This window comes from Falco naumanni, chromosome 1 (genome assembly GCF_017639655.2).
Source record: "Falco naumanni isolate bFalNau1 chromosome 1, bFalNau1.pat, whole genome shotgun sequence".
NCBI classification, from domain to species: domain Eukaryota; kingdom Metazoa; phylum Chordata; class Aves; order Falconiformes; family Falconidae; genus Falco; species Falco naumanni.
Window position 1 is genome coordinate 18,806,129 of NC_054054.1, and position 15,690 is coordinate 18,821,818.

General features: G+C 44.4%; 1 protein-coding gene across 2 annotated transcripts in view; it reads right to left on the bottom strand.

The window, feature by feature from the left end:
- RASGEF1B (RasGEF domain family member 1B) overlaps positions 1-15,335 on the bottom strand; it is a 31,209-nt gene extending 15,874 nt beyond the window's left edge. The window contains exons 1-3 of one of the 2 annotated variants that reach the window (XM_040583717.1): positions 15,166-15,335; positions 2,252-2,434; positions 389-511 (exon numbers count right to left, since the gene is read on the bottom strand). In XM_040583717.1, coding sequence (XP_040439651.1) covers positions 389-511; positions 2,252-2,428 — 300 coding nt within the window. In that variant the 5' untranslated portion in view covers positions 2,429-2,434; positions 15,166-15,335. Of the gene's footprint in view, positions 1-388; positions 512-2,251; positions 2,435-9,849; positions 9,915-15,165 lie in introns of those variants that run through there. The other variant, XM_040583707.1, reaches the window with a different exon arrangement.
- Positions 15,336-15,690: the final 355 nt, after the last annotated feature.

Below are 15,690 nucleotides of genomic sequence, written 5' to 3' on the forward strand. Positions count from 1 at the left end.
TAATTCCCATTGATGTGCTTAATTAATCATTAAGTCTTTACAGCGTTTTGGCATTATTATGGCAAGATGCTGGGAACTCTGAAACAAAAGCCACCACTGCAGGGCCAGTGCAGGATACGCCATTAAGAGCAAGCACTTTTATTTCTGGCCCATGTATTGGTAAAACAAACTGCAGAAGCAGCAACACTCTTCACAGAGGACAGGCTAAGCAGTGTAGAAATTTCCCATGAATGCCAGTGAACAAAGGGTAAAATTCTAGTTGCTTGTATCAGACTTTCAATCTGTTTATTCCTACTCAAGAGTATCCTCAATAGGATTATTTTGTTGAGGGCAGGGTAGAGATATTTGACTGGCACTAAGAGGAGTTCCCTGAGAGTGAGGGTCTTACCTTGTCCAGGCCAGGCTCACTTAGTCTCTGCTGCTCAATGCACAGATGGCAGACCTTGGCCATGAGTTCATACGGATGCATGAACAGGCGTGAACTGAGAAGGAAGGTGAAGATGTATGTCCTCTGCAAACAAGACACAGAAAGGGATAAATTACCATCAGTTTTATATTTTCTCAAAATGCGTTCCTAACAGATTGGTTCCTAATACTTTACTATGTGCAGAAGAAAACTCTGCACATGGCTGTGCCAAGAGCTATTACTACAGCAGTAAGCATTTAATTTAAGACTTGTCATTGCTCCAGAATCAGTGTTATAAATTCGTGTTTGAGCCAAGTTATGCAAGATTTAACCAAAACAAGGCAGGGCTGGGCTGGTTTAGCTCTCCTATTACACACAGCCTTATTATAAGCTTACTCAGAATAAAACTTCAACTCATCTTTTCTTGCTCTACAGTAAACCTTTGCGAGAGCCATTACCAGATTACATAACTCTTTATAGCCAAACAATGGAAGAAAATTAATGCTGCAAGTCCAAGCTACTTAGAATACCAATCGAGAAATCTTGTCTGCTACCACGTTACTGGTGAAAAGGAAGAGTCTTCAGAAAAAGAACAAAATAGATGCCAGTTGATCAGATTGTTGAGCTGACTTGATTTCACCACATATGCCATCTTTACTATGGTGTGTTTGCCTGTCTGACTTCAGTAAACCCCACACTATGACCTTGTACTTCCTTTAAGAATCCTCAAACACTGTTCATTTCTCATAGTATTGCTTGTCTCCTGGGTGAAAGAAGAGGGAACTACATAGCTTGATTTTACAGAATAAAAATTAGTAACTCATTCTGAGGTTACAAGAGGCTCCTGATTTTGCTTTAATTTTCCATATATCATGATCTGAACTCATTGTGAGATGGATATTCAGAACATCCACTCCACTCCCCATACTGCCAGCAGTTAAGAATCTACAGCACCCACAAGATTCTACAATGTTCTGGTTCTAGGGACTTGGAATAAATCATCATGTTTGACCAACTGGTATCTAAATTGCTACATGTTTAAATTTTATGTTAAGAATTAATGGTAAGCACTAGCTTAAGCACAGTCCTGTGCTGCTATCAACTCTGACCCAAGTTAAAAAAGATCCCATCTTGGAAACATAAATAAATCTATGACAAGCTGAATATAAGTGGAGTTATGTCTTCAGCAGGAGCCTTTCAATGAGCTGAGATGCAGTTTCATCATCCCTCAGTCATCTCCAACTACCCCCCGTAATCTTTTGGTATTTTTTGTGTTTTCTAAGAATTATAGGAAATGTCTCAATGCACAGATGCGTCTAAATAGGCCAAGAATTCTCAGATAACAAATGTCCTGTTCTCATGTCCAGTCTGTGCTGATTCTGAACAGTGTGATACTAGTTCAATGCTTCAATTGCTAATTGCAAGATACATGTGGACCTCAGATGAGCAATGGGAAATATGCATAAAACCTGTTTGTTTTTAAACTAAATGCATTCATCCTGTCATGCTGGTGGTCTTACCTTTGTCCTCAGCTTACCTGACAGATTTTTAAAGGTCAATGGTACATACAATCCATCAAACAGTAAGCCACACTAGGTACTTACTTCATAAATGTGTCACCAGGGTTGCACACTTCACAACAGGAGTAATCAAGCATTAGACCTCCTAGGTTAGGTCAGTTACTGCATGTGGCACTCACATGAAGCACATGTTTATGCTATCATTCTTGAACCCCCTCCTTAGCAATTTAATGTGACACGTTTTGCTTTTGCTGCACACGTGAAAGTTCCCCTTTATGAGATGCATCAGGCCTAGCCACATAGTTAGCTGGGTGTATAGACTTACATCAGGATAGTAATCTACGTTGGGTACCAAGTGCTGGATCAGAGCTTCCAGAGACCCTGACAGGAGGTTGTTGTCGTGGTAACAGAGCCCTCCACAGTTGTCCTCTTTTGACTGATACAGATTCCTGTTGTAGCCACTGCTGTCAAACATAGCTGCAAAGGGAGGTGTCTGTGGCATCCTTTCCTGAGGAGACACACAAAAGAGATTCAGGATGATTACCAGAAGGTGCAATGTAAGATGCTTCCTACACTCCAGAGCTGTCACGGGCTGATGCAGCCCCCATCAGTGCAGAGGGAGAGAGACTGAAGTGAAGCCCTAAAGAGGTTTTGTGTGAGGACAGTCTCCTTATGCAACGTGACAGCCATGTAACTGCAATCAAAACCTCCAATTTCCCAACTCCACCCTAGTAAATCAGCACTGAGTTTTTCCAATTAAACTGTGACAAGTGTGACCCAGGCTAAAGCCTGACACTTCAGCACATCTGTCTCCACCTACTCTCTGAGTGGCTCCACAGAAATCTGGAAAACTATGCCTGTGTATAGTTGCTTACCAATGTTGTCCAAGTTTACCAATGATACCAAAGATGTGAGCAGAGCCAGAGATCTGTTAAACCCTCTCTCCAAGCTCTGTGAGAATGTGAAAAATCCAGCCCTGTGTTTTCCAGCTTCAGATTTTAATACTTAAGGAAAAATCAAGCAATTCTTCATCAGTCTGTGTCTCAGTGCTTGTGGAATAAAAATGTCTTACCAAGGAAAAGATCAGTCAGTGCTGCAAGCTGTTCAGAGTAGTGGGTGGGTGGTGAGGGGAATATGACCACCCAAGAGCTCTTTTGGTGACAGAGTACTGAAAAGACCAAAAGATAAAATCTCTCTGATTACTTGAGGGTTGAGTTATAACCTCCTCCCCCCGCCTCCCTCGCCTTCTAGGAGTAGCAGTTCTTGTCAGTTAAAGGAACCTGGGTTTTATAGCCTTGACTGCAAGCTAAGTTTGTGCCCAATTTTAACAAGTATGTGCTGGTTTTAACTCTACTACAGCAGTTACTGGGCTGTGAGTGCTAATGCACCAGTCACGTTTGGGGAGCAGACAGATCAAATGCAAAAAGGTATCACGTATTGCTTCCCATCCTCCCAACAACTGGAAGGCAAGGGAGATCAAATTGAGAAGACAATATCCACAGGCTGCCATGCTCGTGTGTTGACAGAGCATGTACGTGTGCCTGAGAAAAGCATTAATGCCTCTAAGCCATCATTGTAAGTGCAGATGCCATTGCTTTTCTCTCCATTGTATCAAATCCTATTTAGGAAAAGGCTCTTTAAAGGCACAGACCTCAGTGAACACCAGCCTTTGAAGGCACCCCATTTTGAGAACAAGTAGTGATGTGACAGCCTGGAGATAAATGGCGTGCGGCCATCTGTGTGCTCTACCACTCAAAACAAAGGACTTTTCAGAGGGAGTGCATTGGAGATGAGAAGCTATTAAGTTATTAGCTAGATTCCTGGGGACCTGAAGCACCACACAGAGAACCACAGACTTGCTGCTGCTGGCAGCAGGTCCGGACAATGGAGGCATTCAAACCAGCACAAAATGGAGGGATTCAGTAAGTAAACAGTAAGACAGAGCCAAAAATGGTTGCAAAGACAGAGAGGGACAGTGAAGAGAGCCTCCCGGTCTACATGACCTGGGCTTATTCCACTTTGTGAGATACCAAAAGAGATCTGCATCAAAATAGGAAAGAGTGAGGAGTCTCCATGTCTGAAAAATTACATTAGTCACTCTATGCAGCTGTTCAGCCAGCGATTCACAGAATCATCATAGAATGGTCTGGGTTGTAAAGAGACCTTAAAGATCATCTAGTTCCAACCCCCTGCCATGGGCAGGGGCATCTTCCACTAGACCAGGTTGCTCAAAGCCCCATCCAGCCTGGCCTTGAACTCTTCCAGGAATGGGGCATCCACAGTTTCCCTGGACAACCTGTGCCAGTGTCACACCACCCTCACAGTAAAGAATGTCTTCCTAATATCTAACCTAAATCTGCCCTCTTTTAGTGTAAAGCCATTATCGGTTTAAAGCCATTACCCCTTGTCCTATCACTACAAGTCCTTGTAAAAAGTCCCTCTCCAGCTTTCTTGTAGGCCCCTTTAGGTGCTGGCAGGCTGCTATAAGGTCTCCCTGGAACATTCTCTTCTCCAGGCTGAACAGCCCTGACTCTCTCAGCCTGCCTTCATTCAGTTCCATCCAGCCCAATGAACTGGAAGAGAAGAATTAAGTAAGTACACATGCCACAGCATAAGAGCACAAAGTGCAGGACTGAACAAAACAAGGTTCTTGTATGAGAGAGTTCAAACCACTGGGCAGGTGAGGTGCAACCCAACCACGATCATGCTCTGCAACAGTAAAGCATTCTGATACAGACTCTTGGTTTTTCAGGCTCTTTGCAAGGCTAGCAAAGTTTAAGTAACAAAAAACTCCAGGAGCTGACAGGAATCTTCTGCAGCATTTCCTAGGTCTTCACACTGTGTAAAGTTTACCATGTTTTATTCACAAATGGCAGACCTGAACAAATCCAAAATGTTCTGCAGCTCACTGGCGCTGAAAGTTTCTGTTTGCACCAAAACTCAGGACTCTTTTGAACTACTGTAGCAAAGCAGCAGTAGTGGATAGCATGTAAACACCGCCAACCACCAAACATTTGTAGTCCTGTGGCTCCCAGGTAATACTCTGCAGAGAAAGTGAGCAAGGCTAGTTTGCATGAGCTAAACAAGTTGACATCAATATTGGCACTAGAAAAAAACCCAGCGTCGGTAGTTGTTTCAACCCAGATCTTGCATTAACCAAAACACCCCGATTCAGGGTGAGGCTGGAATCTGCAGTGGTTTTAGCCAGCCTAGTCCGCAATTAGTTGTGATTTCATATAACCCTCATCACCCAAAGCAGACTCAGGCAGTATCTCATTTCATCAGTGATACAGTGTTTGGGGAAAAACCTCCACTTCCACCATTCCACTAATTTCTAGCACAGTGAGAACTGGAACAGGTGTGAATCACAGAATGATTTTTCTTCAACATATTTTAGACATTCCCACTATATATTACTGCCCATTAAAATACAAGACTTTCCAGGTCAGCAGGCAATACTTAAATTCTAATAACTAACTCCCAAAGGGCATGAGACCTGTTTGAAGCTTGCAGTCCCCTAACTCTGAGCACAACAGTTACTCCCAGGACCACACTGATCTTTCTTCAGACAAAACTAAATTTGAGACACACAGAGCCTCCCAGTGCCTCAACAAGAGGAAACAAAAATAAATCATCAGGTCTACATTAGTAGACATACTGATTTATAACAATAAAATAAAATTCCCCAGAGTCTAGCCCCAAAAGGTACGTATTGGCTCACTTTTTTGCTATTTCTGGAAGCTGCTTGACAGAGGTGGTTCAATTCTGCATCAGTGAAACATCAAATTGTACCAACTAAGAGATTTTCTGTATGCTCCCTGTTCAGACACTGAGGATTTCGCTTGTAAGAGAACAAGACACAGGACACATTCTTCATGCGATGAAAAGGGATGATATCAAAGTGTGACAGAGATAAATATAGCATAGCCAACAGGATGATTCATACAACACGTGCTTTTCCAGCAGGACTCCTTTATTACCTTGACCTTGACTCTTTTGCTGTATTTTATAAGGAGGTGGAGACACAATGCAGCATGCTTAGTTAACACCAAACCCTGCCTTCAGAATAACCCGAGCGGAACTGAAATTTGGTCACAGAGCAGAATCTGGTCCACAAAGCCTTGACATATAGAGCAGAAGTGACTTGGGATGTAAAAATATTGATGAACCACAGCAACACAATGTCTGACAAGCAGCAATCAGAAAAAAAGACAGGAAATACGATTCTAGTGAAAAACATCCTCAGAGTTAAAATGGAACTTTTTAACTGGGCTCTGGAAACATTTGGCTATCACTAACACAGAAAACACGTCTCTCTCCTCTCTCTCTCTTTTTTTTTTTTTTTTTTAAACAAGGAAAAGAGTGGCTTTTTTTTTTTTTTTTTTTTTTGGTTAAAGAACCAATTTGAAGGAAAGAGCAATGAAATAATTTCCTGGCTCTACCAGTGATGTTCTCCTGTGACAAAGAGAAGTCGATAACTCTCAGCATTGTGGAAAGAGGAAGAAAAGATTTTTTTATGCATTTAGTATCATTATGGAAAACGTGACATCTTGGGCATTAAGGTCCAAATTCTGACTTTAACTAGCCTCTGACAAAAAAAGAAGTCTCAACCTTCCAAATAACAGTAGTGTAAATAGAAAGCGCCAGAGCCAAAGACAATGTGCTCAAAACCCCACCACTTCCTTGCAGGAGCTGAGTTCCAGTTTGGCAAAACTAAAGGAATCAGATGTAGCTTCCTGGCTGCCAAGTGCTTGTCCAAACCTTTATGTTCAGCAACAGGGAAAAAAAAGCTAAGTTTTCAAGTAGCAACAGTGGAAAATTGCATTGGTTTGTTTTAATTTACATTAAAGAGCTCAGTCTGCACGTCAGGTGTATAAAACAAAAGCAACCATATGGATAGTCATATCCGTTATAGGAGCACCCACTGAGGTGCTCAGTAGTAGCCACAAAAGGTGTCTTTAAAGCCACTGGCAAACACTTTCAGCTCCTCTGCTATGTACGGGTATCTTCCATACTACATCCCTACACCAGAGGAACGGTGACTGTATTTGTTGAGTCCCAAGGCACACCTTCTCATAGAAGATACAAGCCTCAGGTGTGCAATTACATCCCCTCAGAGCTGCTTCACTATACAGTCAGAAACCCCAAATCACATTTAGCAGGTGATTACCACCCCCCATGGTTCTTAAGGCCACTGTTAGAAAATTGAGTTATGGCAAAACAAAAGACTGCTGGGGAAAGGACTAAGAATCTTTAACAGCTTGCACCAACTTCGGAAAGTCTGAGCAAGTCAGAACAAGCTTCGGTTTTAACATCTTGAAAGAAAGGATGGACTAGGTGCTTGCCAGCAACATCCAGCTTTAAGTGTTTCTGAAAACTGTGGAGTATTTTACACAGTGACCAAGGCTACCCAAAACAAATGCACACCACACAAGAAGCCACCGGTCGCATTCCATACACCTGTGCCTGTTTACTTTGCTCACAAAGCATTTGTTTTTTGCACTGAAAAGTAAAGTGAAATTCTACCGCTTAAGCTATTGAGAAGAAATCTGAAAAACTCCCACACTGGTGTTGCGTACACCTTACTTGCAGAAACAAAGATCACAGAACTATCCCAGTTCAAGTCTTCTTGTTTCCATTCTTCCATGAAGAATTTGCCATGCAATTATGGCCATGTGACTTCAGCACCAACTTTGACTTACAGTTCCTTCCCATAAGTTGTCCTCCTTAGAAATACTTCTTATTAACTGTAGCCTGTAAGAGGCCGAGTACAGAATGGTATTTCATACTCACATAGGAGATGGAAAGAGGAGTGACATGGGCTTTTTCCTGGCTGAAATCCAGAGCAACATTAAGAGCACTTCAGAAGGAATCCACCACAGAGTAACAGAGACTAAAACTATCCATAGGTGATACTGCTGGACAGCAACATAGCAGCAGAAATACATCTGGCACGCAGCAGAGACCAGTGAATTGCAGACTCTGGCAGGGCAAGCAAAGACCTCAGGAACGCATAACAAACCTGACTGAGCCTTGAGATACTTCTTCATTTTCACTAAAACAGCAGAGGATGAACAATTTCTTAAAGTTCTGAAAAAATTACCCAGGCAACAATAGACTGCAAAGGAAAAAGAATAACCCCAGTAAGCAAAGAACAAACCTGAAAGTGAATTTCAATGAAAGGCATTTTCCTCCTGAACATGCAAAGGAACTCTTTCTTAGTTCTAAAAATAGATCCAGCTGATGATGTGGGAAGGCCACATGCAGCACTGCTGACTGATCACGCACATATGAGGACTTTGGCACTTACTAGTGGATCCTGAATCACTCAAAGTCCTTGAATACTGAACTCCGAAAGTGTGATGGATACAAGTACATTTGTGCATATGCTTGGGAGCATTAGGAAAAGTGCAGGAGTTTAAGAATGCCTTGAATTTCTCAAAATCTGCAAGGGTGGAAAAAGGGATCAAAACAAACAAGTCCCTCTTGATGCTGATGTGTTGTCAATCCATGTACCCTTGGCTTAAGCCCCAAGAATCAACTCTCCTTCTTCCCTATGCTCTTCTTCTGTGGGGCAGGAATAACAATGCGAGTCTAACGATGCTGAGCGTGGCTATGCCACAGCATTGCTGCAGTGCCAAGCAAGTACATGCAGGCAAACTGCATCAAGGCAAAAATCCCAACTGCAGGAAAATTACCCGGGCCAAGGTATTCCGGCTTTCCTACCAAAACATATAAAGCAATTTGTCTGTATTGCTGGACACACAAAGGCAGCAACCTTGAAACATGGAATATGAAAAGATCACCACACGTAGAACATACTAGCTTTCTCAACACACTTGTACCTTACCATGATCACAATGCAGCTGAGACTTCCATCTGTAGGTTAAAACTGAGGAGGCCACAATTATTAAAAAATATGCTATATGAAGTGCGCTCCATCGCTGACCGATTAATCTTCTTATTCAGTTCACGTCTAAGTTATCTTTTAATTTATGGTATATTTCTTCATCTGGATGATGTCCTTTTAACATTTAAATTCAATTTTTAGTTCAAAATAAGGCTGTTCTATAAATGTGGGTTTTTTTAACCTTATAAATCTTTTTGATAGTCCCATATCTTGTGTTTTTTTCCTGGTTTTAGAGGAGAAGTTTAAAACATGAGCCATAGAGGATAAGTATCTTTTATAAGTGACATGATGGATTAGCACAGCAGTAATTATATGTCACAAGCCACTAGAGATTCTAGAAAAGTTCAGTTCATGCTCCATAGTGACTCCTGTAAAGCTTGAGTGATTTACAGAATGAATGAAATGGAAAAGGATGCACAAAGGCCTCAGATGAGCCAAAGCCAGCAATGAAATACCATCCACCTGAAAAAACAGACAACACATGTAAGCTGCTCTTTTCTACCAAAATTTATGGGCAGACAGCTGAACTGGAAGCAAAGAAATTTTGATAGACAACTAATACTGGGACCGTATTAAGAAACAAATTCCCTCCACCCTTTAGGAAAATTTGTAAATAGACTGACTTCCAAGCACTTTGTTTAAACCCACACCAATGCACAAGCTGAGTATGATCTCCCCAGTCCTACATGTTAAATTTTGTTCAAAATCAAATAGCATCAGGAGAGGCAGACGGCCTATGGGCTAGCCAGCACAAAGTGTTAAGAAGCTGGCTGGAACTGCTGACGGCAAAATTGAGAGCTTTGAAATAAGAGTACAACTATATCAAATGCAAAGAAAACACAAGCACACTATCAAAGCCTTATGCTTTTTAACTTACTGAAGCAGAGGGGGTTTTTAGAATTACACAGCATTCCCCTAATTGCACTCAGTGAAGTACAGAGGAGTTTTGCCATTTGTTCTCTTGTGAACAGAGGGCTCTTAAATATTACAGTGATAAAAGATTAAAATCCCACCTCTCTATTCAGCCAGCTGCAGACTGGCTCCATCAGGGCTCCCATCCACCAGCAAGGTGCAGAGCTCTACAGACCTGAGGAGGTTACCATCCCAACCTCCCGCACTGCTGAGCGGACAGCTGAGCGGCTGCTCATCAGTCAGCTGATGAATTGCTGCAGTTTTCAGTCAGGAGTTTTAAGGCAAGCAAGCAGCAGGGATGATTTACTTCAAAACATCACGCTGTAAATGGAGTGATTCAGCAGCTGATTCACGGTGGCTCAGCTGTCCAGGAACGGGGTATGGGGTGGGGTGGACAGCTGGGACCTGTGATGTCATCCATGCTATGCCATCCCCACTACTGAATCAGAATCCTGACACTCCATCATTCTCACAGCATGCTTTTTGCCTCCTATGTACCTCAAACGGAAGAAACAGAAAATTGATGATGTTAATAGAGATGGAAGCAGTTTCCCCTGCACTATCATCAAAGAGTATCACTGATTTCAATGTGGTACTAGACTCCCACTAACCCTGGGGAATATTATTCATTTTATGTGACAGGGATGCGAACCTCTGTAATCCTAATCCAGCTCAGGTGCCCAAGGCCAAAACATAAACTTTCTGCATCTGCACGGTCAGTAGCTAAGTGTGGATCCGATCTAGTTCACAGTGATAACCAGGTTCATCAAGAACTGTTCACACATCTGTCTACAGTCAACAGAAAAAGAATCATTCCAGTGCTTAGACCTGGGAGCCTGGATGTGCTTCTGACTCTGCCACAAGCTCCTCACGTGGCTTTAGTCAAGTCACTCAGTTTCTCATTACTGCATTCCTCTGCTTGACAGTACAAAGAGGGATTAGTGTGGGGTTATTTCCTTTCATTAAGTTCCAAGACCTTTTTTCAAAAGGGGTGCAGAAGGTGTATCACACTGTATTAATGCCAGAAGCACAGTACTAGCCTTAAGCATGAAGCTCTCTTGACACGGTTCCCTCTCCAACCTCATCAAAGCAAGACACCTTCCGAATCCAAAAGCTGTTGCTTTTTGCAGACATCCATGCTTGGCCTTTTGGTGAAACCTACAATACCTTCAGAAGAGAACACCATTCCCTTTTATAATCATAATGGACAGCCAACTTATAATTCACAACAGCAAGCTGTAATAGTGTTAAGTAACAGTACTAATTTAATTTAATTCGTTCTACCTAAATACTCATCACTAAATGCCTCTTTTTCCATCTAGATGATGCAGAAAAAATGCTGGTTTAAGGCGAACAGTTCACATAATCTCTATTTTTCCATTTGCTAAGACGTTATGTTTTAATGAACAGTACAGAATTTTACTGATATTTATAGACATATTTAGTAACCGAAAGGCTTCAGTTAAAATTACACAACAACAACCACAAAAGGCACCTTCCAGTGTTTAGGCTGAAGATAAAAAGGGATGTTCCCACTCTGGCAGTTAAGCAAGCAAATACAGCTCTGTATCCAGATCACTTATACTTGTCTCACACCCATTTATACCTGGGCTGAATATCAGCCAGTGGTTTCTAGACTAGAGCTGGGTCTGAGGTATGAGGGACCTGTAAAACAGTTGGCTCCAATCAGATTGACTGGCTCCTTGGGAAATCAAGGAGAAGACAAGTCTAGCTAAACTGACTGAAAAGAGGTTTTTTCCCCCTAGTCTAGCCAGGGCCATAGCAGAAATCTGTTCCCCTCACACGCTGCATCTAATGGTTTGTGTCGGGCTTTAAGACCCGGCAGCAGTTCCCACGCTCGACTGAAGGTGGCGCCTTGGGCTCTGCAATCGATGGGTCAACGTCTCCTCGCCTCGAAACAATTACGCCTATTAAGTCAAGTCACAGTAGGTAAGGTGTTGAGCAAACGTGTACCAGCTTGGGTTGTGAAAGGACCATTGTAAATAGGGGCTAATAGTGTCTGAACCCCTGCAGGATGTTTAAGCAAGGATCAACTCCCAGCCCTGATGGGCAGGTACTGTCAGGTCAGCGTGGAAAAGCACCAGGCCCTCTATCAACGACAGCAATTACCTCAGAAAATACCCCTCCCCAGTCTGACTCAAGCATATTTATCCTCTGTCCTATTGCTTATGAATCTAAATGTCTCATTGTGCTGGCTGATGCAGAGTCACAGCTTCCGAGGCTCACCTCTCTACTGGCATGTAACCTGGTATTTCTGCCCCTATTTCCAGATGCGACAAGACGCAAGCAGAGTATCTGACCCCATGGGAGGGGCAGGTGATCTGAGGAACATTTTACTCCGGGGAAAAGACGCATTTTAATGAACCAAAACCAAAATAGCCATAATACGTGGATCTGAGTCATGCACTGCTATTCTAGAGCTGCGTAGGAAGACTGAGCTGTATTCTTTCCACGATCCTGCTCATTTTCTAATTAAAAATACAGCCATACTGAATACCATCCATTCACGTTTGTCACTGTAGTGATACAGGTGTTTTTTAATACTACTACTCATAGCAGCTATAATAGAGGAGAAATTAGCAATAGCTTTTGGCTAGAGGTAGAGTCTTTGCCTCCTGATTGTAAATTATGTATTGTCCTCACTGCGGCTGCAAAACACACTCTGGAACTTTTGTTTGCAAGCTTATTTTCTAATGAAGTGTTTATTAGATGATGTGGCTCAATCCCAGTCCCACAAACACACGCCAAGCAAAGGGCACTTGTCAGTGCTTGCAGAGTACACCTGTGTATCTACTAACATTTGGGAAAAGATGGTTAAGTACGAGCAATCACAAATTCTGCCTCCTTCAGTGAACCACAGGCATCCTCTCCCAACTGACAGCTTCTTCCCCTACTGCCCAACCAGCTACCGAACAGCAGAACAGCACTCAAATGAGGACATGTTGAGACAAACGCAAAATTAGCTTTTCATTTAGAAACACTGCATAAAGATAAAAAGGAAATAAATGGTTTGGATCATCTCTATCTCCAAAAGTCAAGGGCTGTCTTCTGAAGACTGTGCTTTAAATTAAATCTCCTATGACAGCTAACCTGCTCAGCACTGGAGCTTTGACACTAATCTCTCCAAATGGGCGAGAAGGATCACAGTTAATGGAAGGAACTCTACAAACTGCGCAGGGACACAGTTGCTAAGAACGACACACCCACATCAAGGATGTGCAAGAGTCAAGTGAGCACCACAAGCTTGATTGAACTGAGCTCCCATCACAATGACACTCCAATTAAAAACAGTACTAGCTGACTGACTGCCACCTTGTGCAGAAAGAAAAGTTTCTAAACCCTCTGATTTAGATAGGAAATCTCTGGAGTGCGAATCACCCAATACTTCTCACATCACCTCTGTCTTCACAAGACACCTAGAGCTTGATATTCAGAAAAGTTTAGAGCCACAATGCGCCTCTGTTATCAAAAGAGTTCAGCACCTTTGGTCCCAAACATCACTTAACCCTTTCACATATGATCCATCTCAGACGTGCTTGAGAGAACCAGTTCTACTAAGTTTTAACCACGGAGCTTTGCAGCACTTTTTCAAGGGTAACACCGATGCCCAAGTAGCCATGTAGTCAAAGGTAGCCAAGAAAGATACCACCCACACAATTCCATCAGCTCTAGAGTCATCATAACACCAGACCCTTACAGTGATGTAGCACAAACTGTCAATATGATCCACACACAGCTTCTTATCTTCACCCCAGGAAAACATCACTTTTTAAGTACTCCAAGTTACAAAAATAAACTCCCATGTTTTCAGCTTTTTCATTTCACATTCCTTCACTGATAGGGCTCCAGTGTTGAACTGTGCCTGTCATTTCTGACATGGTGTGACAGCAGCTCACCCTGCAGACCATGAACAGGTACGGTGAATCACTGCATTCCCCGAAGACTGTTTAGATAACTCATACAACTGGAGCACAGGTCACAAAATACTGTGCTGTCCCCAAAAACCTCAGCAGAAAGAAAGCATGAAGAACATGAACCAAAAAGGATTCATTGTACCATATAAAAAAACATTTCACTCAGCATGTGGCACCGCTGTGAGCTTAACACTTTCATAAACCAGTACTTTCTTTCCTCTTTTACAAAGAGTTAACAAAACCTACAGTGGCTTGTTTCAGTCCTGCCTGTTTAAAGGAGTGATATCCCTATCACTGATCCAAAATCAGAGTTAGGTCTTACCTACGAAGTCTCTCCAGCACAGCTCACCAGTTAGCTACTTGTCCTGAGTACACTTAGCACTGATTTTCTGTTGATTACCAGCTTCTCTCCAAGACATCTCATTTGGAAGCTGCAAGATAAGCCCGAGGGACCAATCCCTCAAATGCTGCTCTTGGCTTTCAAAATAAAGGGACAGACTAGAGACCCGGTCCTGCCTGCCCAAGTCCCCATTTCCCAGAGACGGCACATTATCTCAGCACGCTGCGGCTGCAATCTCACTGAAAGCAACCCCCTCAACTCTCCTTGTTTAGATGGATAGCTGACTGAGGCACAGAGTACCTCTTTGTTCATGGCTCTCTTGATTTTTCAGGCCATTCTTCCCCTTTGAGAAGTCAGCCCTCCTCTGCTCTATTCAGGGGAACTCTGCTGAAAGAATTTTCCTCATCCCCCAGTGCTGTATTTAGCTTTACACACACAGAGCAGACAGGGAGGCACTGCTTGTTATTAGGGCTGCCTTTGTTTACAGTCTGGCCTAAGCACAACCTAGCAGACTTAGCTGACAAGCAACACATTGGTCTTGGGTCGTTTAACAGCCATTACTCTCCTTCTGCCCCTGTACTGCTCCTACCTCACTCAGCACAGGCGCCTGAAGTTCTACAACAGTCACACGCAGCAGATGCCCAGCGAAAGAGAAGCTCGTAAACACTTGGGTGACACCACACACACACACACACCTGTCCCACCCACACACCCATTTTACGCAGTCTTACAATCACAATCTGGCAAATGAATGCTTCTTCCCTCCTCCCATCCAAAAAAGCTGCCATCAATTGAACCCACGGGCATAAGGAAAAATGGGGAAAGCTTCTCTCAGGATTACAGCCACAGCAAGATCACACCGCACGGTTTTAGGACCCTGTTCCATCTTAATACGTGGAAGGGGACAGGGAGAAGGACCCAACCACTGCACTGCCAAGCACCTTTTCTGCTGGGCTGAAGTCTCTCTCTCTGCTCGGCATTCTGATCCCCCTGAAACGAGCAGCTCTGCCTGCACAGAACTGGGTAGCTAGTAAGGAGATAAACACCAGGAGGGCAGAGACTATCCTGCCAGGGCCACCAGGCAGACGGACGGACGGTCGGACGGACGCACATCCGAGTACCGCAGCCTCCCCGGACCGTACCTGGAAGTGGGCGCTGGCGTCCCCGGCCCCAGCCGCTGCTTCACCACCCGCAGACACGCATCGTCCGGGGCACGGCGCGGCTCGGGACGGCTCCGCTCCCCGCACCGCCGCTTCCCTCGGCGGGACTCGGCGGGCGGCAGGCGGAGCGCCGGGAGGCGCCACTCCCCCGGCGCGCCCCGGCCCGCCCCGCCACCTCCCCCGGGCCGCGGGAAGGGCGGGGGGCGGCGGGGGAGGCGCAGGGCGGGCTCCCGGCACGGCTCGGCCCAGCCGCCGCGGGGGCACACCAGCGCGGAGGCGTCGCAGCACCGCTGTCCAAACCGGCACCGCCCCCGCGTGTGGCTGGGGGCCGCTGCCCCTGCCCCGCCGGCCCTGCGCCTTGCCGCCGGCCGCGGCCGTACGCCCGGGCGGGCAGGGGCTGCGCACGCCTCCCCCGGCAGGCTGCCGGCTGGTGGTCTCAGCGCAGGGGAGCTTCTGCCCCGGCGCTGCTGGGCTCTTCAGTGGCCCGCAGGTCTCTCCTTCCAGTAC